This window comes from Pelodiscus sinensis, chromosome 20, assembly GCF_052426305.1.
Source record: "Pelodiscus sinensis isolate ZL-2025 chromosome 20, ASM5242630v1, whole genome shotgun sequence".
NCBI classification, from domain to species: Eukaryota; Metazoa; Chordata; order Testudines; family Trionychidae; genus Pelodiscus; species Pelodiscus sinensis.
This window is the reverse complement of record NC_143071.1, coordinates 20892509-20918936: the sequence shown is the minus strand read 5'-3', so window position 1 is coordinate 20918936 and position 26428 is coordinate 20892509. Positions and strand designations below refer to the sequence as shown.

The 26428-nt window shown below is 45.6% G+C and overlaps 1 protein-coding gene across 4 annotated transcripts; it reads left to right on the top strand.

Moving 5' to 3' along the window:
* Nucleotides 1-17: 17 nt before the first annotated feature.
* On the top strand, nt 18-25436 carry LOC142819091 (uncharacterized). 4 transcript variants are annotated; one of them, XM_075903588.2, is made up of 3 exons: nt 24-1861; nt 5488-5876; nt 20702-25436. In XM_075903588.2, the coding sequence occupies exons 1-3, from the start codon at nt 271-273 to the stop codon at nt 20789-20791; spliced, it is 2070 nt and encodes a 689-aa protein (XP_075759703.2). In that variant the 5' UTR covers nt 24-270; the 3' UTR covers nt 20792-25436. The 4 variants fall into 4 exon arrangements, 3 of the variants coding, with proteins under 3 accessions (XP_089628081.1, XP_075759703.2, XP_075759702.2); XR_012896799.2 differs by lacking the exon at nt 20702-25436 and adding an exon at nt 10631-11055 and having other exon boundaries at nt 29-1861; nt 5488-10314; XM_089771955.1 differs by lacking the exons at nt 5488-5876; nt 20702-25436 and adding an exon at nt 2283-5481 and having other exon boundaries at nt 18-1861.
* The last annotated feature ends 992 nt before the right edge of the window (nt 25437-26428 follow it).

The following is a 26428-nucleotide window of genomic DNA, read 5'->3' as shown; positions in this document are numbered from 1 at the left end:
ATGCGTGCCGTACACATGCGTAATTGCGGGATGGCCCGGACACGATCACGCCACACGTCATACTTGCCATGCGCACACTCAGGGAGCGTCCGTCGCCTCTCGCGCCGTTGGTGCGCATGTGCAGTGCCAAGATGCGGTGGCGCTGGGTATGGGTAAGGGATGGGTAAATCTCAGGCTGGCAACTAGGCGGCTGCCCCGGCCCCGCCCCGCGGCTGCTTCTCACCCTCCCTCCCCTCGGATTCCAGGGGCCGGCACCTGAGGCAGCAGCAGATGCTGCAGCAGCGTCACGGCAACCAGGTGTGGGGCCTGCCCCGCGGGGCCCGCTGCCCCTCGGCTTGGGCCCCGTCGCAGGGCCGATGCCGGCCGCCGTGGCCAGTGGCTCACAGGAAGAGGGCTCACAGGCTGGGGCGGCCAGGGATGCCGGCCTCCCCCAAGGCGAAGGCAGCAGGTGGGAGCTCGGCATCGGGCCCTAAGGACAAGGAGGCTGGAGGGGCAGATCCCAAGATGGCTGGTGGGAATGTGGTGGGCCCCACAGTGATGGCAGCCAATGGGAGTGGGGTAATGATGGGGGCAGCCCCGACCCCCACGGCGAAGGCAGCTGGTGGGAGCGTGATGACAGCGCCAGCCTCAGGCCCCCCAGCAAAGGCAGCTGGTGGGAGCGTGATGATAGCGCCAGCCTCAGGCCCCCCAGCAAAGGCAGCTGGTGGGAGCGTGATGACAGCGCCAGCCTCAGGCCCCCCAGCAAAGGCAGCTGGTGGGAGCGTGATGACAGCGCCAGCCTCAGGCCCCCCAGCAAAGGCAGCTGGTGGGAGCGTGATGACAGCGCCAGCCTCAGGTCCCCCAGCAAAGGCAGCTGGTGGGAGCGTGATGACAGCGCCAGCCTCAGGCCCCCCAGCAAAGGCAGCTGGTGGGAGCGTGATGACCGTGCCAGACCTGGGCCCCACAGTGAAGGCGGTTGGCGGGAGCGTGATAATGGTGCCTGACTCGGGCCCCATGGTGAAGGTGGCTGGTGGGAGTGTGGAGGAGCCAATGGTGCTGGCTTTAGGTCTTATGGCAAAGGTAGCTGAAAGGAGCACAGCAGCAATGACAGTGAAGTTGGCCAGTGAGGCATTGACAGTGATGCCGACAGCAGCAACCTCATGCCCTGTGGGGAAGCCAACCACAGTGACCTCAGGCCCTGCGACAGTGTTGGCAGCCTCAAGGCCCCTGGCAATGGGTCCTTTAGCAAAGTTGGCCAATGAGACAATTCAGTCTACCTCTTTTGGGTCACAGGAAGCCACCTTATTGCCAAAAGTCAACAGTGGGATACTTGTATCTACAGTGAAGTCCAACAGTAGCAGCATGTTGGCTTTCAAGGATCCTCTGGCTTCAATAGCCACAAAGAGGCAGAGCAACAACAATGTCCCTATGTGTGGGACTCCATCAGCCAAGCACCTCAAGTTGCCTGGGCCTGATGACAACCATAGTCCAGCCCTTTTGGAAGCCTTCAAGGCTGTAATAGCAGCTGGTGGAAGCAGCTGGCTTGACCCTGCAGCAGTGGCTGCAGTGAGAACAGAACTACAAGTGGAATGTTCTTTAGAGGAGGACCTAGGAAGTGGGAGCAGAGACACAAGTGCCAAGAGCAGTGAACCAGAGCAACTCACCTGGACCCCCACCCTACTTGTGACAAAACGCAAGAGAAAGAAGAAACCTATTAGCCAAGAGCGCACAACCTTTGTGACTCTTGTGCCATGCACAGAAAATAGGATAAAGGAGCCTAAACCTAATTCCCTGAGATCACAGGATCAAGCAGAGGCCTGCAATGTGAAGCCCATATTGTCTTTTTTCCCACCAGAGACCCCCATTAAAAGCATGGTACCAGGTGAGTGGAGTGGAAGGATTTGCCACCTATGAAGTTCTATAATGCATTCCACAGCCACACAAGATGTAGAAGACTGTTGGTTCCAGGATATGGTGCTTTATCTTGAGAGGTAGTCTGAAGAGGAAATTGGGGGAGAGGGAGAAATCATTTGTGCATTTTTTTTTCTGCCATGCCACTTTATTATGTATTGGGGGGGGGGGACTAAAAAGAGATTGATATTCACATAGTGATAAGTAGAAACGATTCTGTAGTTTTATGCAACTCTCTGCTTCTCTTAGAAGACTGTGGGTGATTAGAAAAAAATAACAGTAGGACATTTGAGAGACCAAGCAACAAAAACCTTAATTAACTGAGAAATGGGGGGAAGGGGTATTTTTATTCAGACTGGTTAATATTCCTTGTTAACACTCTTATTTAACAGAGACATCTGAAACTCCACTAGGAAAAAATATACATCTTACATTATGGACTGAGGGAATTCCAAGTTCACATCTGAAATCTTTCAGGAGTCTTCCAACAAAAGCAGGAAACATCTTGCACACTGCTGAATCTTCCTCCTTCCATCCCACTGCACCTCTTCCCCATCTCCACATAGGCACTTCAATCTTCCTCTGTTCTTATTATTTTTCTTTGGTAAAGATTCTTCTTTTTTGCTTACATGACTGGGGTACTTTGGTGCATGCAGGCTCTATTGTAACCGTATTAGTGTTACCATCAAAGCAAGTGAGTGGCAGGAAAGATGTTGATGGGATTAAGCAGTAATTAAATATAGGTCTGGCACCCTTGGGAAATGACTGATCTTGGGTGAGGGGTTTTGTTGGACCAGGGGAGGTCATTTCTGCCCCCCTGTCATTGGCTCCTCCAGCCATGGCCAGCCCACTGTGCTTCCCGGCCCTGCTGGGCATCCCCGCTGCTGGCAGCTTGCTGTCCTTCATGGCTCTCAGCCACCAGCCCTCCGCAGGGATTCTCTGGTCATGGAACAGTGGTGATTCTACTGGACTACAGATGTTGCCAGACCAGAGTCTCGGTTTAGAGAGGTGCATCCTGTAACAGAAATTCTTACTCAGTTTGGGTTTGGAGGTGCAGGAAATGGAAAAGAAGCTGTGCTATGAGCTGGAGGCTTCTTGTACACAATACCATTGTAGCAGTGTCGGTCCCAGGAAATTCAAGAAACTCTCTCATCAACAGAAGTTGGTTTAATAAAAGACAGTATGTCACTCACCTTGTGTCTTTGGAGTTTAATTGACTTTCAGTGAATGAAGCAATGGCAAGGAACCATAGGTAGGCTGTGCACTGCAGCTGATTCAGAATGTAAAGGTAGTGGTGAAAGAGACAAACAAAGAAATCTAATATCCTGTGAATATATCCTAATCTAGGGGACAGTAGGCCTTTTCCCAGTTGCTCCTTTGGAAAAAAATTAATGTACTTGAAACCATCTTAATGCTAAAATAAAATTATGCCTTTTCCCTGTTTGATTTTCCAGTATTTTCTTTTGTTTTCTTTCCTTAGGTTATGTGACTTGGTCTTTCTCTAATGTTTGATTTCAATCAGGAAATGTGGAAAGGATGTAGAGATGGGAATTGATCTATTCAGTTGGCTAGCTTACCTGCTACCTGGCTAGGGCAGGATTGTTCCCTACAAGACTTTTCTCCAGTGCTGTGTCTCTGTTGATGGAGTTTCCACTTCCCTGTCACACAGCATAGTATATGTTGCTACCAGAAAGTACTTTCTTGTATTCAGCCTACTTTTTTTAAAATCTTTGTTCCATTCATTTCTGTTAATTATTGCTTGAATTGAAAGAGTACCCAGAGGCCTCAGTGAAGATTGGGTCCTTGTTCTGATTCATGGTGCACATCTTCATGCAAGAATATAGTCATTCTTTTGAAGTATTCACAGTGCCCATGTACTACAGCAAGTTATTTGCTTTCTTTAGTATTATATCTTTCACATATTTGAATTGCTGCTTCTTGGTTGAATACCTCTTGTTGTGACTGAAGGGTGCTATCTGTGGTTGGCTGGATTGTTTCCTTCCTTTATTATGCATTAGAATGTTTATCTGGCATTTCTTGTGTCTTAATTTTTTATTTCTGGAAATGAAAATGAAAATGTATATGACTTATTTAAATCATTGCTCTGGGGATGAGGGGTTCAATATGCAGGCTGCCCCTAAGAGAGAGGGTGATCCCAGCCCTCTCTCATTGCAGCAGCTTGAGGCCAGGTGAGAAGCATCTGTCCATGGTTGCTGCAGTTCTAGCTGGCACAGCTGGTAGAGGGAGCATGACCTCTGTGCTGGGCAGATTGAGGTTCATCTGCCCCCTGCACTCCCAGGCAGAATGAGGAATACAGCAAACTACTGTTCCAGTTCCCATCTCTGGGCCCTTGTTGCTCTGCTATGGTCATTATACAGTATAACTGTCTCTGATTTTCATCCCATATCCCCTGCTGCCCCCATGTGGTCATTATATAGCAGAGCCTTCCCTTTGCATTTTGAGAGAAGCAGTCCCATTTTCCTGGCACAGCCAAACCTTTACCTTGCTTTAAGAAACCGGCCAATGGGATTGTGCTGGGAGTGGGGACAGCGTATGAAGCCTCTCTTCCCCCACCCTCTGGGCTCACAGCTGAGGCTCTTTTCTCTCTTCCCCCATGCTCCCCCTCCCCCCTTCTCCTCCCCCATCCATGTGACAGATCCAGCAGTGCTGCAAGCCATATTTTTTTTCCCAGCCCTTCTTTAGGTAAAAAAAGCAGCTCGAAGTCGCAAATGACTTTCCCAAAGTGGGCCCATAGCCCCCTTTGAGATAAACTGATTTAGGAAGAGTTCTTGGACAGACACAAACTCTCTGAAAAATATAGTAGATTAGTTTTTCCTAAGTGTTTTTTCTTTTTTCTGTTTTAGATTACCTTTGTTGCTTCCTAGTTTCTGTGTCTTGCTCTCCCAAATGCTACTCACTTTCCTCTTGTCCATGTATCCAGTTGTCCCTCTTCCAATTCTTGTTTGTCTTGTGATCAGAATTGGTACAGGACAGGAGTATTGATAGGCAGAGTGTAATTTGGGAGTGAGTGATTGAGAGACTGCTGCAGTGTTATTTCAGTAGGACTCTGTCCTGCACGTATGCTCATTGTGAAAGTATACAAGGAATTAACAGAGAAAAGCAGGAATGTTATATGAAAATCTTTTTGAACTTGTGATGTAAAGAAAATCAGTTGAATGACCTATAGAGTTTAATAGCCTAAACAACATAATGTGAAGAATCATGAAGGCAACCCCGATACCACCCTCTAAAACAAATTGACACCATGCATGTCTTTATAGGAAAGACGCATGATAAAAGGAATAGGCTTAGGATTTATTTAAAATGCTACCTGTGAAGGATGGTTCTGTAGAATTTGTTTTGAGCTTTAAGGGAAGTAAGGTACAACTTCAAGTATATATCTGCTAAGGGAAATCAGCCTGCTTGTCCTGGAGTTGTTCTTCACTCTTTTCTTAGTTATAGGTTGGTACTTGAAAAATCCACATTTGTTAGTTTGGATCTTTATAGTTTTCAGTCCACTAGGACTGATGTTCCTGGGGTATGAGACATAGACCTTACAGGGTCTGTAAAATGATTAATTGTATATTTTATTTTTAGGTGGTGGTTACTTTATGCAAGCTGAACCAAAGGAAATATGGATTTGCGGCCATTCTGTGATTTTGGTGACAAAGAGGAGGGCAAGCACTCACCCACATGGGCTGCAGTTGGGTTACCCAAGTTCAAGTGCATTTTTGTACTGGCATGGCATACAGGCAATGCTGTGGGATCAGCTTTTGCCTCTTCTTCATGAAATTTATTGTCTCAGATCTTTTCCATCCATTATAGTAATTCATCTTGGGGAAAATGATCTGATGCAACACAGCAGTATGTCACTCGTTGTCAAAATGAAAAATGACTTGGGCATCCTTAGAAGGGCCTTTCCTGATACCTATATAATTTGGTCTTCACTGTTGCCAAGGCGTTTTTGGAAAGGAGCTGAAAAACCAGTAAGTATAGAAAAGTCACGGAAAGGGATTAACAGGGAAATGTCCCGTTATTGTGGTGAAAATGGCATAATGTTTTTGAAACATGATTTAATTACTTACGATAAGCCAAACATGTTCCTGCCTGACGTAGATGACCTGTCTGATGTAGGAGCTGATGTTTTTACAGCAGACCTGAAAGGGGCCCTACATTCCTGCTTGGGCTTTGGTAAAGACTAATCTGCTTTTGCTGGGGAAATGAACTTGTCAGAACTATTCCATGATATCCCATCTGTGCACAGAAGTCTAAGTTTTGGGAAGTAGGGAGAGAGATGCTCATACTAGTTGAAATTAAAACCTCGTTGCTTGGAACTGTTAGGAAGGAATATTTTGCAGTTACCTGCACATCCCATTGTCCTTAGCAAATTCTAGATATGGAGGAAATTGAAGTGGGTTTGGGCTACCTACCCCTGTTCTTTCACAGAAGACACTAGTAATTACGGAGTTACTGCCTCCCTTGTTTAGAGGGGAGACTGAACAGAAAACCTCATGAACAAGTTAATATATCCTCATTGTGCTGATTATACTGTTCATTTTGATCCCTCATAGCTGTGTTCTTGTAGATAAGTTGTAATTAAGGATGTTAAGAGGCAGATAATTGACTAATCGTATAGTCAATACAATTTGTATTGACTACACGATTAGTCAATAAGGGGAGGTGCTCTGTCCCGGATTGCGCTGGTCTAAGAGCCTGGCTCTTCCTACGTTTAAAATGCAGAGCTGCAGCAGGGATAGCTCACAGACCTCGTGCAAGCCAGGACTGAAGAGTTTTGGCTTACGCCACTCCGGGAATGCTGCGGCTCTGCATTTTAAATATAGTAAGAACCAGGCAGCTCTTACTACATTTAAAATGCAGAGCTGCAGCCGTCCTGGACTGGCACAAGCTGGGACTGAGCTGGGTTTGTTGGCTTCTGGAGCAGCCTCTGCCCACGGCCAGTCCGGACCACTACAGATAGGGGCTGCTTTGTGGCAGCAGCCCCTGTCCATTGTGTGTGTGGTGGGGGGGGGGGAAGCTTAGGCAGCTCCCTGAGAAAAGGGGATGCTGCGGAGCAGCCTCTGCCCCACCTCAGCCCACCATGGTGGAGAGAGGGCACGCGGCACCGTGGAGAGAGTGTTGGGGGGAAACTGGCTTTTAAGCTGATTTACCCCCAACACCGGCTCCTGTTCTCTTCCCTCCTTGTTGCCTCTGATACAAAGACAGCAAGGGTGGTGAAGCAAGAAGTTGAGTACTTGATTCAACTACTTGCTTACATCTTGAGCTGTAATGCAGGATTCATGAATGTAAGAGGACTCGTTCACATGTTTCCAACTTAAATTAGATGTGTGAGTAATAAAACTTTATTGGAGGTGTGTTATATATACAAATACACACACCCCATAATACATTTTAAATGTAAGTGAATAGCGTGGTGTGTAGTCTTTTATGCTTTGGTATAATAGACTGTTATTGTTGGAAAGTTATGGACATTAGCAGGGCTTGCCGAGTGGTGGTGAGCCCTGCTTGCCAGCCACACGGTTCCGCACTCTGCGCTGGCTCTTCCAGGGTGTAATCTACTCGCCACGGGCAAGTAGAGTACATTGTTTGTCGAGCCCTGAACATTAGAGCTCTGACTAAACAAACTTTCCACACACCCAGTAGTACTTGCATTCATAGAAACAGAGAGCTAGAAGGGACTTCCAGGGGTCATCAAGTCTTGCCCTCTGAGCTTAGGCAGGACCAAGTAAGACTAAATCATCCCTTTATTCTTAAAACCCTTACACAGCATTCCTTGGAAGACTATTCCCATCCTTTAACTACCCTTCTGGCTAGAAAGCTTTTCCTAAAATCTAACTTAAATCTACTTTGCTGCAGATAAGGCCCATTATTCAGTCTTTTCTTCAGTGAACACAGAGAACAATGTAATCACAATCTTCTTTATAATAGTCCTTAACTTCATTGAGGGCTGTTATCCGATCCTCTCTCCTCCCCCCCATTCTCTTTTCTCAAGACTAAAGGTGCCTAAGTCTTCTCCCTGCCCAATGTGTCATATTTTCTAAATTGTATAATTTTTGTTCTCCTCTGGACTCTTTTCTAGTTACCCACATCTTTCCTGAAGTGTGACACTTAGAACTGGATGCCATATTCTGGTAAAGGTCTCATTAGTGCTGAGTACAGCAGGACAATTACCTGCTATGTCTTATATATGATGTTTCTATTAATAGTCTCCAGGATAATGTTAGACTTTTTCTCAATTATATAATCCTTTTGACTTCTATGCTCCATTTCAACCCCTGTATCCTTTTCAGCAGGACTGTCAGTCAGGCCTTGTGCATTTGATGTTTCCTTCCTAAGTGTAGCACTTTGCATTTATCTTTACTGAATTGCATCTTGTTGATTTCAGACCAGCTTTTCAATTTCTCACAGTTGCTTTGAATTCTAATACTGCCCTCTATGCATCACCTCCCAGTATGATGTGGTCTGCAAATGCTATAAGCATGCTCTTCACACCATTATTCATGTTGTTAATGAAGACAGTGAACAGTACCAGACCCCACTAGATTAATCTCAACCATCTTGACAGTATACCACTAAAAACTACTTTTTGAGCACGATCTTTCAGCTGGCTGTGTGCTCACCTTGGTAATTTCATCTAGACCACATTTACCTATTTTGCTTACGAGTGTCATGTAGGTCTGTCAAAAGCCTTACTAAAAATCAGGGTCTGTCATGTCTACTGCTTCTTCCTATCCAAGAGGCCTGTCAAAGAAGGAAATTAGATTAATTTCACATGATTTACTATTCTTTATAATCCTGCTATCCTCTAGGTGCTTACAATTTGATCAATTAATAATTTGTTCTGTTATCTTTCCATGTATCAAAGTTAGGCTGACTGATTTATAATTCCCTGGGTCCTCTTTGTTCCCATTTAAAAAGACCTTCTCCAGTCTACAGGGTATTCATGCAGCATCCATGAGTTCTTGAAGATATTTGCTTATGGTTACAAGGCTGCTTCAGCTAGTTTCAAAAGTAAAATAGGATGAATTTCATTGGTCCTGATAACTTGAATACATCTGATTTATCTTAATGTTCTTCAATACATTTAACTTATCTAAATGTTCTTCCCTGTTTTGACTTGCATTCTTTTTCTTGTTGTTAATATTGTGACCAGATATTCAACATCATTCACCTTTTTAATGAAGACTGACGTGAAGTAGGCCTTCTTGATGTCATGAGTCATTAGCACTGCTACTTTGCTAAGTAGGGGATCTACACATTCTTTTGAATGCTCCTGCCATCTGAAGAAGTAGGTTGTGCCCACAAAAGCTCATGATATGATCTACATGTTTTGTTAGCCTTTAAGGTGCTAATAGACTATTAGTTTGTAACAGGAAAAACATAAAAAACAACAAACTCAGCTACCCCTCTGATTCTTTTGTTTTGTTCATGATTAATTTTGTGTTAAACACTAACAAATACATAGAGCTGAAAAGTATTGTTTATCCATCTCTGATTTGAGTCAAATTTTCCATTTGGTGTCTGACTAGCAATTGGACACTGATTTTTGACACTGATTCTGTAGCTTGCTGTGCAATAGAGATTTTTTCCAAAGTGGGCTTCCTCACTATCAGTTACTCTACATCCTGTAGGCTATTAATTTCCAGCTATATTGAAGTACTCTATTTTTCAGCACACTACTGGGTTGGATGCTGACCTGCTGTTTGGCCTTGGGCAAGTAACTTATCTCTTGTTCTGCATCTTCCCATTTTGTAATCCCATTTTGAATTTATCCATGTACCTACCTCAAGGGGTATGTTAAAGTTATTAAGTGCTCAGTAGTTGCTGATGTTATCTTGTACATCTATGTAAGAACACATAAAGTACAGGGAATTTTCTCATGGGGGGGAGCAGTTAGCAACTTTGTTTTGAGATCATTGATATCAATAGTAGAGTTGACTGTTGAAATCCCTCCAATTTTTATCTTTGTTAACTATAAGTCATCACTGAGAGGGATCAGAATAATACTGATGGTATACTGACCAAAACACATGTATATATTTTGTTTATTAAATGGCTTATACTGAGAGGTCATCAGACTGGGAGTGACAGTAAGTCCAATTTCTTAAGGTGAAAGATCTGATATGGTCTAGGACAGGGGTGGGCAATAATTTTTGACCAGGGGCCATTTCAGAAATTTTTTAAGTGGCCCTGGGCTGCCTAAGAAGGGGTGGGGCCAGGACACTTCTGTGCTTCCCCACCCACAGACCCTAATTGGTCTGTGGGTGGGGGAGCACGTCAAGTCTTTGCCCCGCTCCTCTCTACAAGAGAATCGCCAGCTGTTCTGAACAGCTGGCAGTTCCTTCGAGGTGCCTTTACCCTTGGTGGTGGGTGGAGACTGCATGCTTTCCCCCTTCCCGCTCCCAGGTTAGTCAGGGTCTGGGGGTAGGGGGAACATGCGATGTCTGCCCCTGCCCTGCAAGGGAGTGCCACACTTAATCACCTGTCAGCTGCTGCTCAGCCAGCAGTTGACTCTAAGTGCCAAGCCCCTTGCAGGGCAAGGGGAGACTTTGCATGATGCCCCCCAGCCTAGTTGGGTCTGAGAGGCAAGGGGAGCGCACAAAGTCTCCTCCCGCCCTCCTCCTATCGTGCAAGGAGTACATGATGCTTCTAAGCACCATGCACTCCTTGCAGCGCAGGGGCAGGGTGAGAGGAGGCTTTGCATGCTTCTCCCTGCCCCCAGGTCCTAATTGGCCTGGTGGGGAGGAGTGTAAAATCTCTTCTTCTCTCCCCTCTGGAGCACAGTGCTTAGTCAATTGTCAGGTTTGACTCTAAGCACTGCATGCTTCCCCATGCCTAGGTCCTGATTGGCCTAGGGGTGGGGGAGCAGCAGGACCTCCGTGGGCCAGATTAACCCACTTGGTGGGCGAGATCCAGCCCGTAGAGGCCCTTTTGCCCACCCCTGGTCTAAGAGATTTATAGAGTGCCTCTCTTAAGGCGAGCCTATAATAATGCCCAAATCTCCCAAAAGTGGAGAAGTTGGCTGATGACCTCTCAATTGGCAATACATAGCTGTTCATCATTTTTGTAGCTGGAACATGTTTGTAGTATGAAGAACACTGTACCTTTTTTGTATATTAATAAAGCTATGATATTTGTGCTCTTTTCTTCAGAACTGTGGTATATTGTATGCCTGGATGAAGTGCTTACCTGTGTTTAACTTTCTGCAGGGTAGTAAAACCTTGCATTTTGCTTAAACCTTGCATTTTGCTTGACCCTTGCATACCAAAAGTTAACATGAAAGGGAGAGCTGTTCCTATTCTGGGGGTCAATTTTTTCTCCCCTCTTTGGTTTCTGTTATAGCACTGACACCATGTCCCTTTTGAGGTCTGTAAGAAACACTCAAATGATGAATTAATTAATATTTAATTTGTCAAACAACTTAGCTTCTCTAGGTATCAAGTGAAACTTCAGAGTAATGCAGAGTAAAACTTTTAATGTAGCAATTTAAACTGCTAATTTTTCTCTATGGCTCGGCCCGGTGTCTCTCTCAATAACGCTTGTAGGCCTAAATATCAGTACTTCATTGTGATTGATGTGGTAAAAGAAATTACCCAGTATTTCTTTGTATATGCTGTGCTAGCCTCTCACTTATTAGCTTTTACCAGGCCTCTCCATTTTTTGTTCTAGCTTTGGCTGGAATTCAAATGTGGAACTGAGATACATTAATTGTTTTGGTGTACCTGTGTATATATACCAAGAGAAATGGGGGTTGTCAAGTTAATTATAGAGTTGGAAGAGACCTCAGGAGGTCATCAAGTCTAGCCCCCTGCCCAAAGCAGGACCAACTCCAACGAAATCAACCCAGCCAGGGCTTTGTCAAGCAGAGACTTAAAAATCTCTAGGGATGGAGATTCCACCACCTCCCTAGGTAACCCATTCCAGTGCTTCACCACCCTCCTAGTGACATGACTTTTCCTAATATCCAACCTAGACCTCTCCCACTGTAACTGAGATGATTGCTCCTCGTTCTGCCATCTGTCACTACTGTGAACAGCCTTTCTCCATCCTCTTTGGAACCTCCCTTAAGGAAGTTGAAGGCTGCTATCAAATCCCCCTCACGCTTCTCTTTTGCAGACTAAACAAACCCAAATCCCTCAGTCTATCCTCATAGGTCATGCGCTCCAGCCCCATAATCATTTTGGTCACCCTCTGCTGTACCCTCTCCAATGCGTCCACATCCTTTCCATACTGGGGGGCCCAGAACTGGACACACTATTCCAGATGTGCCCTCACCAGAGCCGAATAAAGGGGAATAATCACTTCTCTGTATCTGTGGCAATACTCCTCCTAATGCACCCTAATGTGCCATTAGCCTTCTTGGCGACAAGGGCACACTGTTGACTCATATCCAGCTTCTCATCTACGGTAATCCCCAGGTCCTTTTCTGCAGAACTGCTACTTAGCCATTTGATCCCCAGCCTGTAACAGTGCTTGGGATTCTTCTATCCCAAGTGCAGGACTCTACACTTGTCCTTGTTGAACCTCATCAGATTTCTTTTGGCCCAATCCTCTAATCTGTCCAAGTCACTCGGGACCCTATCCCTGCTCTCCAGCATATCTTCCTCTTCCCCCTAGCTAAGGGTCATCTGCAAACTTGCTGAGGGTGCAATCCATCCCCTCATCCAGGTCATTAATAAAGATGTTGAACAAAACCGGTCCAAGAACAGATCCTTGGGGCACTCTGCTAGAAACCGACCACCAACCTGACATCGAGCCATTGATCACTATCCGTTGGGCCCAACAGTCTAGACAGTTTTCTGTCCATTTTACAGTCCATGTATCCAATCTATATTCCCTTAGCTTGCTGGCAAAAATATTGTGGGAGACTGTATCAGAAGCTTTTCTAAAATCAAGGGCTACGTCTAGACTGGCATGATCTTCCGCAAATGCTTTTAATGGAAAAGTTTTCCTTTAAAAGCATTTTCGGAAAAGAGCGTCTAGATTGACACGGACGCTTTTCCACAAAAGCACTTTTTGCGGAAAAGCGTCCGTGCTAATCTAGACGCGCTTTTCCACAAAAAAGCCCCCACGGCCACTTTCGCAATTGGGGCTTTTTTGCGCAAAACAATCTGAGCTGTCTACACTGGCCCTTTTGCGCAAAAGGACTTTTGCCTGAACGGGAGCAGCATAGTATTTCCACAAGAAGCACTGACTTCTTATAGTAGGAAGTCAGTGCTTTTGCGGAAATTCAAGCGGCCAAGTTTTTCCGGAAAAGCGGCCAGTCTAGACACAGCCAAGGTATATAACATCCACTGACTTACCCTCGGGGAATCTGATTAGCTTCTACGATGAGGTAACTGGCTCTGGGGATATGGGAAAGTCATGCCTGATTAATCCATGTTGACTGTTCCTGAGCACTTTATCCTCTTCCAAGTGCTTCAAAATGGATTCCTTGAGGATCCCCTCTATGATTTTTGTGAGGACTGAGGTAAGACTGACTGGTCTGTAGTTCCCTGGATTGTCCTAGTTCCCTTTTTTTAAAGATGGGCACTCCATTTGCCTTTTTCCAATCATCCGGGATCTCTCTCCATCTCCATGAGTTTTCAAAGATAATGGCCAAAGGCTCCGTAATGACATTTGCCAACTCCCTCAGTATCCTCGGATGCATTAAATCCAGCCCCATGAATCTGTGTATGTTTAGCTTTTCTAAATAGTTCCTAACTCGTTCTTTTCCCACCATGGGCTGTCCACTTCCTTCGCATACAGCATTGCCTAATGCAGTAGCCTGAGAGCTGACCTTGTCCGTGAAGACAGGCAAAGAAAGCATTGAGTACTTCAGCTTTTTCCACATCACCTGTGACTAGGTTACCTCCCTCATCCAGTAAGGGCCCCACACCCTCTCTGATCACCCTCTTCTTGCTAACATGCCTCTAGAAATCTTTCTTGTTATCCTTCACATCCCTTGCTAGCTGTAATTCCAATTGCGCTTTCGCCTTCCTTGCTTCTCCACGTGGGAACTAATGATACGGCCAAGAATGACCTTGAGCAGGTTACTGCGGATTATGTAGCACTGGGAAGAAGGATCCAAGAATTCGGAGCGCAAGTGGTGTTCTCGTCCATCCTCCCTGTTGAAGGGAAAGGACTGGGCAGAGATCGTCGAATTGAGGACGTAAATGCGTGGTTGCGCAGGTGGTGTCGCAAAGAGGGCTTTGGTTTCTTCGACCATGGGACTCTGTTCTGGGCACAAGGATTGTTAGGAAGAGATGGGATCCACCTAACGAAGAGAGGAAGGAGCATCTTCGCGGGCAGGCTTGCAAACCTAGTGAGGAGGGCTTTAAACTAGGTTCGTCGGGGGACAGTGACCAAAACCCTGAGGGGAGTGGGAAAGTCGGATACTGGGAAGAAATGCAGAGAGGAAGGGGCAAGAAAGGAGGACCCCTGTTTCGAATGGAGAAGATAGGGCAATCAACTGGTTACCTGAAGTGTTTGTACACTAATGCGAGAAGCCTGGGCAACAAACAGGAAGGACTGGAGGCCCTATCCCAGTTCAAGAAATATGATTTAATTGGGATAGCAGAGATTTGGTGGGATGACTAGCGTAACTGGAGCGCTGTCATAGAAGGGTATAGACTGTTCAGGAAGAACAGGCAGGGGAGAAAAGAAGGGGGAGTTGCACTATATGTAAGTGCAGCTATGATTGCTCTGAACTCCAGTATAAAGAGGGAGGAAAAACCTGTTGAGAGTCTATGGGTTAAGTTTAAAGGAGCAAACAACAGCATTGATGTTGTGGCTGGTGTCTGCTACAGGCCACCGAATCAGGTGGAAGAGGTAGATGAGGCTTTCTTCGGACAACTGAGCGAAGCTTCCAGATCACAGGCCCTGGTTCTCGCGGGGGACTTTAATCACCCGGACATCTGTTGGGAAACCAATAGCAGTACACAGGCAATCCAGGAAGTTTTTGGAGAATGTTGGGGATGAATTCTTGACACAAGTGCTGAAGGATCCAACCAGGGGCCGTGCGCAGCTTGACCTTCTGCTCAAAAACAGGGAGGAACTAATAGGGGAAGTAGAGGTGGGTGACAACCTGAGAAGCAGTGATCATGAGATGGTAGATTTCAGGATCCTGACCAAAGGAAGAAAAGAGAGTAGTAAAATACACACCTTGGACTTCAAAAAAGCAGATTTTGACTCCCTCAGAGATCTGATGGGCAGAATCCTCTGGGATGCTAACATGAAGGGGAAAGGAGTCCAGGACAGCTGGCAGTATTTTAAAGAAGCCTTATTGAAGGCACAGAAAGCAATCATCCCGATGCATAGCAAGAGAGGCAAAAATGGTAGGAGACCGGATTGGCTTACAGGGAAAATCCTTGGTGAACTTAAGCACAAAAAGGAAGCTTACGAAAAGTGAAAATTTGGACAAATGACCAGGGAGGAGTTTAAATGTATAGCTCGAGAATGCCAGGGGGTTGTCAGGAAGGCGAAAGTGCAAATGGAATTGCGACTGGCTAAGGATGTGAATGACAACAAAGGTTTCTACAGGCATGTTAACAAGAAGAAGGTGATCAGAGAGGGTGTGCGGCCCCTAATAGATGAAGTAGGTAACCTAGTGACAGATGATGTGGGGGAAAGCTGAAGTACTCAATGCTTTCTTTGCCTCTGTATTCATGGACAAGGTCGGCTCCTGGACTTCTGCGCTAAGTGACGCAAGATGGGATGAAGATGGACAGCCCGTGGTGGGCAAAGAACAGGTTAGGAACTATTTAGAAAAGCTAAACATACACAAATCCATGGGTCCGGACTTAATGCATCAGAGGGTACTGAAGGAGTTGGCAAATGTCATTGAGGAGCCTTTGGCTATTATCTTTGAAAAGTCGTGGAGATCGGGAGAAATCCTGGATGATTGGAAAAAGGTAAATGTACTGCCCATCTTCAAAAAAGGGAAGGATAATCCAGGGAACTATAGGCCAGTATATCTTACCTCAGTTCCTGGAAAAATCATGGAAGGGATCCTTAAGGAATCCATTTTGAGGCACATGGATGAGAGGAAAGTGATTAGGAATAATCAGCATGGATTCACAAAGGGCAAGTCGTGCCTGACCAATCTGATTAGCTTCTATGATGAGGTAACTGGCTCGGTGCACATGGGAAAGTCAGTGGATGTGATATACCTTGACTTTAGCAAGGCTTTTGATATGGTCTCCCACAATATTCTTGCCAGCAAGTTAAGGGAATGTGGATTGGATAAATGGACGGTAAGATGGATAGAAAGATGGCTAGAAGGCCGGGCCCAGTGGTTAGTGATCAATGGCTCGATGTCAGGATGGCGGTCGGTTTCTAGCAGAGTGCCCCAAGGTTCGATTCTAGGACCGGTTTTGTTCAATATCTTTATTAATGACCTGGATGATGGAATGGATTGCACCCTCATCAAGTTTGCGGATGACACTAAACTAGGGGGAGAGGTAGATACGCTTAAGGGCAGAGATAGGGTCCAGAGTGACTTAGACAAATTGGAGGATTGGGCCACAAGAAATCTGATGAGGTTCAACAAGGACAAGTGCAGAGTCCTGCACTTGGGACGGAAGAATCCCAAGCATTGTTACAGGATAGGGACCAACCAGCTAAGTAGTAGTTCTGCAGAAAAGGACCTGGGGGTTACAGTGGATGAGAAGCTGGATATGAGTCAACAGTGTGCCCTTGTAGCCAAGAAGGCTAATGGCATATTAGGTTGCATTAGGAGGAGCATTGCCAGCAGATCCAGAGATGTCATTATTCCCCTTTATTTGGCTTTGGTGAGGCCACATCTGGAGTATTGTGTCCAGTTCTGGGCCCCCCCCACTACAAGAAGGATGTGGACGCATTGGAGAGGGTCCAGCAGAGGGCAACCAAATGATTAGGGGACTGGAGCATATGACTTATGAGGAGAGGCTGAGGGACTTGGATCTGTTTAGTCTGCAGAAACGAAGAGTGAGGGGGGATTTGATAGCAGCCTTCAGCTTCCTGAAGGGAGGTTCCAAAGAGGATGGAGAGAGGCAGAACAAGGAGCAATGGTCTCAAGTTGTGGTGGGAGAGGTCCAGGTTGGATATTAGGAAAAACTATTTCACTAGGGCTATGTCTACACTGGCCCCTTTTCCGGAAGGGGCATGTAAATTTCATGAGTCGTAGTAGGGAAATGCGCGGGGGATTTAAATATCCCCCGCGGCATTTAAATAAAAATGTCCGCCGCTTTTTTCCGGCTTTTAAAAAAGCCGGAAAAGAGCGTCTACACTGGCCCCGATCCTCCGGAAAAAGTGCCCTTTTCCGGAGGGTCTTATTCCTACTTTGAAGATGTTGTGGTTGGTATCTGCTATAAACCAGATCAGGTGAATGAGGTATTCCCTTTGAAGTAGGAATAAGACCCTCCGGAAAAGGGCGCTTTTTCCGGAGGATCGGGGCCAGTGTAGACGCTCTTTTCCGGCTTTTTTAAAAGCCGGAAAAAAGCGGCGGACATTTTTATTTAAATGCCGCGGGGGATATTTAAATCCCCCGCGCATTTCCCTACTACGACTCATGAAATTTACATGCCCCTTCTGGAAAAGGGGCCAGTGTAGACGTAGCCGTGGAGGGTAGTGAAGCACTGGAATGGGTTACCTAGGGAAGTAGTGGAGTCTCCATCCCTAGAGGTGTTTAAGTCTCGGCTTGACAAAGTCCTGGCTGGGTTGATTTATTTGGGATTGGTCCTGCCTAGAGAAGGGGGCTAGACTTGATGACCTTCTGAGGTCTCTTCCAGCTCTATGATTCTATAAGTCCCCCTGCATTTTCGAGCAATATATTTATACTCCTCCCTAGTCATCCGTCCAAACTTCCACTTCTTGTATTCTTCCTTTTTGTGTTTAAGCTCACCAAGGATATCCCCGGTAAGCAAATCTGGTCACCTACCATATTTGCTTTTCTTGCTGCGCGTTGGGATGGTTTCTTCCTGTGCCTTTAATAAGGCTTCTTTAAAATACTGCTAGCTCTCCTGGACTCCTTTCCACTTCATGTAAGCATCCCAGGGAATCCTGCCCATCAGTTCTCTGAAGGAGTCAGTCTGCTGTTCTGAAGTCCAGAGTGTGTATTTTGCTACTCTCCTTTCTTCCTTTGGTCAGGATCCTGAAATCTACCATCTCATGACCACTGTTTCCCAGGTTGTCATCTACCTCTGCTTCCCCTACTAGTTCCTCCCTGTTTGTGAGCAGCAGGTCAAGCTGCACATGGCCCCTGGTTGGATCCTTCAGCACTTGTGCCAAGAAGTTATCCTCAGCATTCTCCAAAAACTTCCAGGATTGTCTGTGTACTGCAGTATTGATCTCCCAACAGATGTCAAGGTGATGAAAGTCCCCCATGAGAAGTAGGGCCTACGATCTGGAAGCTCCTCTCAGTTGTCTGAAGAAAGCCTAGTCTACCTCATTCACCTGATCTGGTTTATAGCAGATACCAACCACAACATCTCCCCTGTTGCTTCCATCTCTAAACTTAACCATAGACTCTCAACAGTCTTTTCTCCCTATAAATACTGGAACTCCAAGCAATCATAGTGCTCTCTTACATACAATACACCTCCTCCTCCTCATTTTCTCCCCTGCCTGTTCTTCATGAACAGTATATACCCTTCCATGACAATGCTCCAGTCATGGAGTCATCCCACGAAGTCTCTGTTATTCCAATCAAATCATAGTTCTTTTACTGGGTCAGGGCTTCTAATTCTTCCTGTTTGTTTCCCAGGCTTCTTGTATTTGTGTACAAACACCTTTGATAGGGCAATCAACTGGCTATCGTCTCCATTCGAGTCAGGGGTCCTCCTTTTGATTCTTCCTGATGTCCAACTTCCTCACTTAGCTCAGGGCTTTGGTCACCATCCCCCAACAAACTTAGTTTAAAGCCTTCCTCATTAGGTTTGCAAGCCTGCCCATGAAGATGCTCTTTCCTCTCTTGGTTAGGTGGATCCCATCTCTTCCTAACAATCCTTGTGCCTGGAACAGAGTCCTCTGATCAAAGGAAACCAAAGCCCTCTCTCTGACACCACCTGCGCAACCATGCATTTACTTCCTCAATTTGACGATCCCTACCCGGAGCTTTTCCTTCAACCGGAAGGATGGACGAAAACACCACTTGTACTTCACATACCTTGATCCTTCTTCCCAGTGCTACATAATCTGCTGTGACCTGCTCAAGGTCATTCTTGGTCATATCGTTAGTTCCTACATGGAGAGGCAGGAAGGAGTAGCGATCCGAAGGTTTAATCACTTTCAGAAGACTCTTTCACATCCTGAAGGCGAGCTCCCGGTAAGCAGCATGCTTCTCGAGATTGCAGGTCTGGATGGCAGATGGATGACTCAGTCCCTCTTAGGAGGGAGTCCCCAACCACCCCCACCCATCTTCTTTTGGGGGTGGTGGTCATGGAACCCCCATCTCTAGGACTACGCATCCCATGTCTTCCAGTAGATAATGTTCCCTTCTGATTTCTTCCCTGAGAAGTCCCTGCCACAGCATTCTTCGCTGCAGTGCCTGTGGAAAGAGCCTGAAAGTGGCTACTTACCTCTACAGGAATGGGGGAGTCCTGAGCTGGCCTTCTTCTAGAAGTTACATGCTGCCAGTTTTCTTTCTTGTCCTCTACTGCCCTGACTGGCTCTTCAGTCTGCTGTGCCTAGAGAATTAAATGCTGCCTTCTATCGAGGAAGTCTTCATCCTGTCTGATAGAACCGTAGGGTCGATACTTGGGCCTCAAGTCCCCTAATGTTTTCTTTCAAAATGGTGACCAGCTTGCACTTAGTGCAGATGAAATCCCTTCTTTCTTCTGGGAGGAAGACAAACATTGCTCATGCTGTGCAGGTAACAACAGCAGACCTATCACTATCCATACCTGCCGTCCTTCTGAGAGATTCCTCAGATGTTGTTCAAAGCCTCCTTGAAGGGCAGGAGTGTAGCAAAAAGATTTTAAAGAATGGCGATTGTATCTCGCCCCCTTCCCAACTCCCTCTCCAAACTCCCTGTTACCAGTCTCTGGTCACTGACTCTCTCCTTTATAAAGACCTGGACTGCCTGATAGCCCCTCCCCCTGATTAAAGCTCACCCAATGAGCAAAGGCTTCTAGATTTCAAACCCTAATTAGAAGTTCACAGCTTCCACCTGCCAGTCACAGCACACACTCCATGGGGTAAGGGGGGGGGGGGGGGAACCAAACAGCCAAACACAAGCTCAGCAAACAGCAAGAAACCCCCAAGCACAAACACACACTACAAGGGTCCTGTATTGGCTTCCTCCTTTACCAGGAGCACTCTCCCTCCAAACTCCCTGGTAGCATTCTCTGTTTGCAACCCTTAGTTTGAAAAGGAACAGAAAAACAAACATGTTCAGTCAGACCATGACCCTAAGAGTCACGGGCAGGGTGGATTGATTTTTAAGTCAAGGCAATTTTAAATCATTGATTTAATCAGGTCACCAAAAGCTAAGACTGACTGTTTTTAGAGTGCATTTGATGTGGAGTAAGCCACATTGAACTCATTGGCATGTCTTGTTTTCTAAAAAAAACAGTATAGATTGCGGTTGCCATGGAAAAGCTTAGTTATGATGAAGTAAAATAGGGAATAGACTTACAGCATCTCCATTTATCAACAGTGGTTATGATGTTCCAATGTAAGGGGCATGTATTATGTAACATAAGAGAAAGACAGGTGGCAACTGACAACTTTAGACTTCTCTTACTGCAGCTTTCTGTAGTGTATACTTGAGTGATAGATTCTAAAGCTAGTTAACTAATTAAGGATTAGCTAACCTAAACTTTTTTTTTTCTAGCAACATCCAACACAGCAAAAAGCTTGGGAATTTGCTTGTCACATGGCACTTTTACTAAAAAGGCATAGAATGAAGAGTCTTGAAGAATGATGCATTGCAAAATGAATTATTTATTAACCAGTTGATCCAGTCAGCCATATCCACATCTTTATCCACATATTTTCCTCTCAATAAGTGTTTTTCCTTGTGATGTCTCATTCTCACAACTAGGCCCTGCAGCAGCTTCTTGCCCTGCTTGCACCTGACACTTTCCTTTTTTACTCCCAGAACAAATTCCTTCAAAATACTCCCAGGCTCTTTCTTATGTCTAGAAGCCATGACAGTTTTTCTGTGTCAAAAGTGTGGGGGAATATAGAAAGCTGTGTGTGTGTGCTGAATAATCTCTTCCCTTTTTCTTTCCAGTCCACCCCGTTGTTCCTTTTTATGCTGCCTCCGTCCTTTCCTACTTATTGCCTCTCTGTCTTTAAGACCATGTCTTAACTAACTCCTTTGCCATGTGTGGTCCAGGTTCACCAGCACAGAACAAAACCAGTCCTATCCAGCTTGTCTCTCTTGGCACATATTACATTCTAGTCTACTGAGAAACAGACATTGAAAGCCTAGAACTTTCAAGAAGCAAGAGCTGGTTGCTAGGCCTGACAGAGTAGAGCCAATTAATTCATTTTTATGAGATTGTAAGTGTATGTGTACCACGTTTGTGATGAGATTTAATTGTAACCGTATTTAAATAAATCTAATTTTATTGATTTTAAAAAATAAAAAATCCAATTACATTTAAAAAAGGATTTTTTTAAATTTAAATAATTTTTATCTACCCTGATCATGGGAATGATGCTCAGTTGGCTGTCAGGAGGCTCAGAATGTGAAAGTGTAAATGTGTGCACGGTTAACCAATGTGCCCGGGTTCATTGATTAACCTCCATGGTCACACAGAGCCTCCCTTTCTCCTCCATGCGCTGCTGCCCTTGCATCAGAGGCAACAGTGTGGTACGGTAGGTGAGAGCCAATACATGTTTCGAGACTGTTTTTAAGCTGGCTCCCTGTGAGCACCGGTTCCCTCCTGCCCCTCTCCCCCCACTCCACCACTCCCTGTGCTGCTGCCTCTGATACAGAGGCAGTAGCAGCTTGCGAGGTGGGGGGCAAGTCAGTGGGAGCTAGTACATTCATGGAGCCTGCTTAAAAGCCAGCTTCCTACGTGGACTAACTCCCAGGAAACTTCCCCTCCACCTCCGCCCTCCCATGTGTAAACGTGTAATCACTGAAATCTTCAGTGGTTTCATGTTTACCTGAATAAACGCATTTTAACATTATTATTACATTGCTGTCTTTTGCCCCTCCCCAAAGACCAAGCAGAGAATTTAAAAAACAAACTGAATGCAGTGTGATTCCTGCCTCTCTTCACACTGATATAAACCCATGTACCTTCAACTTTAATGGAGTTACTCCTGATTTGCACAGATTTGAAAGGGCAGTTAGAGATGGAAAATTGTTAGGTTTGACCTTTTGCTATGTTTTAGGGCTGGTTCTGACCTCTCAGTAAGATAATAATTAATCCTCTAGCATAGGAAACAAAGGCCTGTGGTGGCTTCAGCTTTCCAGCTCTGGTCTCTGCAATGGTTACATTGTCTTTGGTTTGGATGTATTTAACTTTTAGTGTACATGATGGGGGGCTGCCCAGCTCAATAAAGAGAGGCGAGCACGCACACCACAGGATCATACAATCAGCTCGCCGACCTGGATTCAGAGACACCGGAACCACCAGGCTTGACCTCTTTTGCTATCTCTGTGCAACTCATTGCTTGTGTAAGTGTATGAATGTGTGTGCACATGTGTGAAAGAGTTCCATTCCCTTTTCACTTGATCCAATAGTGGTATTGAATAAATCAGTATAGTATAGCCCTGGGTTGGTCTTCAACGACATTAGGTAACATTAACTGGAGGAGAATGTGAGCAGACCATTAATAGGGTACACATTAGAGGGAAAGGGTGACACCGAGTAGAGTGTGTGTGGATAGCTTTGGAAACCCAATATGTCTGCACCCTCTTCTATGTTTTAAACACAGTGCCACTATTTGGAAAAGGGAAGAGCCCCTGTGAATGCACAGTAGATGGGGAAGGTGGCAAAATTCTCCCCACCCCCTCCTCTGGGCACAGTCTTAAGGGTGTTGACCTGGGGCCCGAGGTGGCGTTTAATCAGGGGCCAGTATGATAGATATAGAAAATACATATCAGAAATACTGTCATTTTTATCATCTGAATTCAAAGGCCAGGGATCGGGCCATAGCAAGGTTGTAGCAAACTTGTTGTGCTTGGCAGGATGCTAAAGCCAATTATAATTCTGAAAATTATGTAAGTGTAGCAAGAGGTGGAAGGGGCAAAGGCGGAAAGGGATATGTGGAAGTCACAAGCACAGGTGGCACGGGGAAGCAGTCAGCAGCTGGCAATCTCTGCCGTTCAGGTGGGGGAAGAAAGGGAACAATCTAAGGAATTGGAAATTCAAGTGGAACGTTTGCAGGAATTGGTGTTAAAGCAGGGGACTTGGGGAGGATGAGCAGCAGTATCCTTGGGATCGGGGACAAGGGTGCCACTCCAATATGAACCCAGGAGTTAGGACAGGGATATATGGTATGACCCGGACCTGGGGTGGCTGCCAGACTGGCCAGGAGCTCAGTCAGCTCCCATGGTGGCTGTGCAATGGTTAACCTTTCAGCATGGCACTCTGGCCTGGGGAAGGGGCCCCGACCTGTAACCACGGTAACCATGCAGGAAATAGCTTTAACCCCTGCCAAAATAACTTCTCTGGTCCAGGGACTAGAGCTGGCCAAGGCAAGCACTTTTTCAAAATGCGCTTATCAGTTTTTGATGGTGATTGAGGATCAAGGAATAAATGCAGAGATTAGGAAGTTGTTGCAGGCAGCATGCACAGTGCTGGGGTGTGATATGGGAATTGCAATGCAGATGCAGGCAGCCAGACGGTGGCATTCCCCATTCAAATTGTGAACCAGCATGGCTCAAGGAGAGGCATTGCAGGAAGTTAGCCACCAGTATGCAGCGGGCTCCCCCATTCCAGGGGAGGCCTCTGATGTCTTTGTGGAGAAAATGGTGTTATCTGGACTTAGCAGGGTGTTATCCAGCCATAGCAAAGAGGAAGTGGTTCCTAGGTCTCTTATCTGTCTGACATTGTAGTTCCCACTGCTGAATTAAGGCCTGTTGTGGCAATGTTGCCTAAAGATGTTCAGATAGCTGTGTGGAGGCAGGGGGAGCCCTTGGATTTATCACATCTCAAGGAAGCAGTGTACCAGGCCACGAGGGTGATTAGGCAGCCCAGGGCAAGAGCTCCCACTCCTGTCATGGACATAGCCCCCCAGCCTCTTGACCTAGGTACCCCCCCATCAGACAGCAGTTGGTTCTGTACACAGTTGTGGATGGCCTTAAAGGATTAGGAGGACCCCATGGATCAGTGCAAAGAGAAAACCATGGATTCCGTAGCACTCTGTTGTTTTCAGCTGGGCTTAAAGCTCCTGATGCTGGGAGGTGATAATGGAGACAAGAAAACAACCTCAGCTTAGAGGGGGACTTGCCTCCTGGATCCACTGGGAGAGGAAGGCACTCAGGGATGGACTGGGGTGGGACCTCTCCAGGTGGATTTGGGAGAGAGGTTGTGGGTGCACCTTTGGGTGGGGGGACAACACAGGAGTGCCCTGGAATATCTGAACTATACTTGATAGCACTGGAGGACACTGGCGCATCCATTTCTCTGCTTCCCTGCCCTGTACTGGGAGTGCCCTTAGGATCCAGGGAACCATTAGGATCCAGGGATTTGACGGCACCCCGGCGCAAGGACAGGTGTTGGGACAATTTGTTACGAGGGTGGGGAATCTTACCCAAAGGTGGCCCTGGATTTATAGCCCAACTCAGGGCCGGCTTTAGGAAGTGCGGGGCCCAATTCGAACCATTTGGGCACTCCCCCCCCCCCAAGATTTTTTGTTGAGCCCCAAAAACAAACCACCTACACAACAAACCATAACCACACACAAATATCACATCAGAAGTAGATCTGATCAAAATGTATATCAATATAGTTGAACATTTTCAAAAAAAATGCCATCCTTTATTATGCAAAATTTTACACAAAATTAAATCAGTTGCCTTAAGTGTAGGTCAAATATTTTCAATTGCAAACTATCCAATTATTTCAATAAAGTTTGATTTTTAAAAAGTTACCAGAGAGCGCTGCAGTTTTCTGTTACATTGATTTACTTTCTAAATAGCAAAAATGGAGTATTTGTTAAGAAAGTGTCAGTTCTGTGGTCAAATTCCAGTCCTTAGTGATTTCAGCACCAATGATTTCACTAGGTAATATGGTACCTCCCCACCATTGCCTCCTTGCACTGCCCTTCAACACGTTGCCTGCATGTTGAGTCCAAAGTCAGTCTACACAAGATTTTATCAATGATTTTTGCTCAAGCAATCACTGAGACAAGACAAGGACTCTTAATTGATTCTAGTCAGCTCTGCCTTTAAACACTGGGGGTGTGTCTAGACTGGCAAGATTTTGCGCAAAAGCAGGTGCTTTTGCGCAAAATCTTGCTGCCTGTCTACACTGGCCATGAGTATTTGTGCAAGAACACTGACTTTGTACTGTACAAAATCAGTGGTGCTTGCGCAAATCCTTTAACTCTCCTGCTCAGGGATAAGCCCTCTTGCTCAAGTATTCTCGCGCAAGAGGGCCAGTGTAGACAGGCAAGTTAATTTCTTGCGCAAGAAATCCCAATGGCTAAAATGGCCATCGGAACTTTCTTGCGCAAATACTTTTAATGGAAAAAGCTTTTCCGTTAAAAGTATTTGCGCAAAATCATGCCACTCTAGACGCAGCCTGGATGTAAAGTGTCAGATATAATTGAGGACTCCCAAGTAGACTCTACACCACCAGAAATAAAACCTGTTTCTATCTTCTGTGACTTTCACTTAGATGTGACTCACTATCCTCTGCTTAGTGTTCAAGTTATGGTAGACCCTAAGCCAGGTCATATTAAGTTCAGGTCTTTTACCTTTTAATCATACGATATGGATAACAACATTTCATTCTCCCAGCTCCAAGTCTTAAGTGAATGTCAACCCAAAAGAGCCAATATTGATCACCTTGACACAAAGTGTGTCTACTGATCTCTGTGGCAAAGTAGGTTGTCTATATAAATAAGGTCTGCTCGTGAAGCCTTTTCCTACAGTTGATTAACAGATGGCAGTAGATAGCTCATTCAGACCACTGGCTGATAAGTCAGTCACCCTGACCAGTCATTAACCATAGTCATGGACTCACCCTACTCTCCATTGTCTCTATGATTTCTCTGATGACCTGTGACAAAAAAGGAGGATGGAAAGGGAAACTGAGGGGAGAGACCTCTCTAAATTCACCAATTCTCAAGAAGAGCAGTATTGCCAACCCAAAAATCACAAGGAACGCCTACACAAAGTTATGAGAATGGTCTACAAATCATAAGATTTTTTTAAAAAATAAAACATGTTGGATTTTTATTGGCCTTTTGTTTCTTGAGTATTTAGGGTTGGTGTTTTAAAGCTTTCCTCCTTAGCTGTAAGGCCCAGAAGTATAGATAACTTTTTTTAAATGAAAGCTGAGATTCCTACATAATCAATTGACTCCAGGCCTTTAGAAAAACACCAAGGAACTCCTCCAGTAGCCCCACTCTGATCATGTGAGCTACCCCT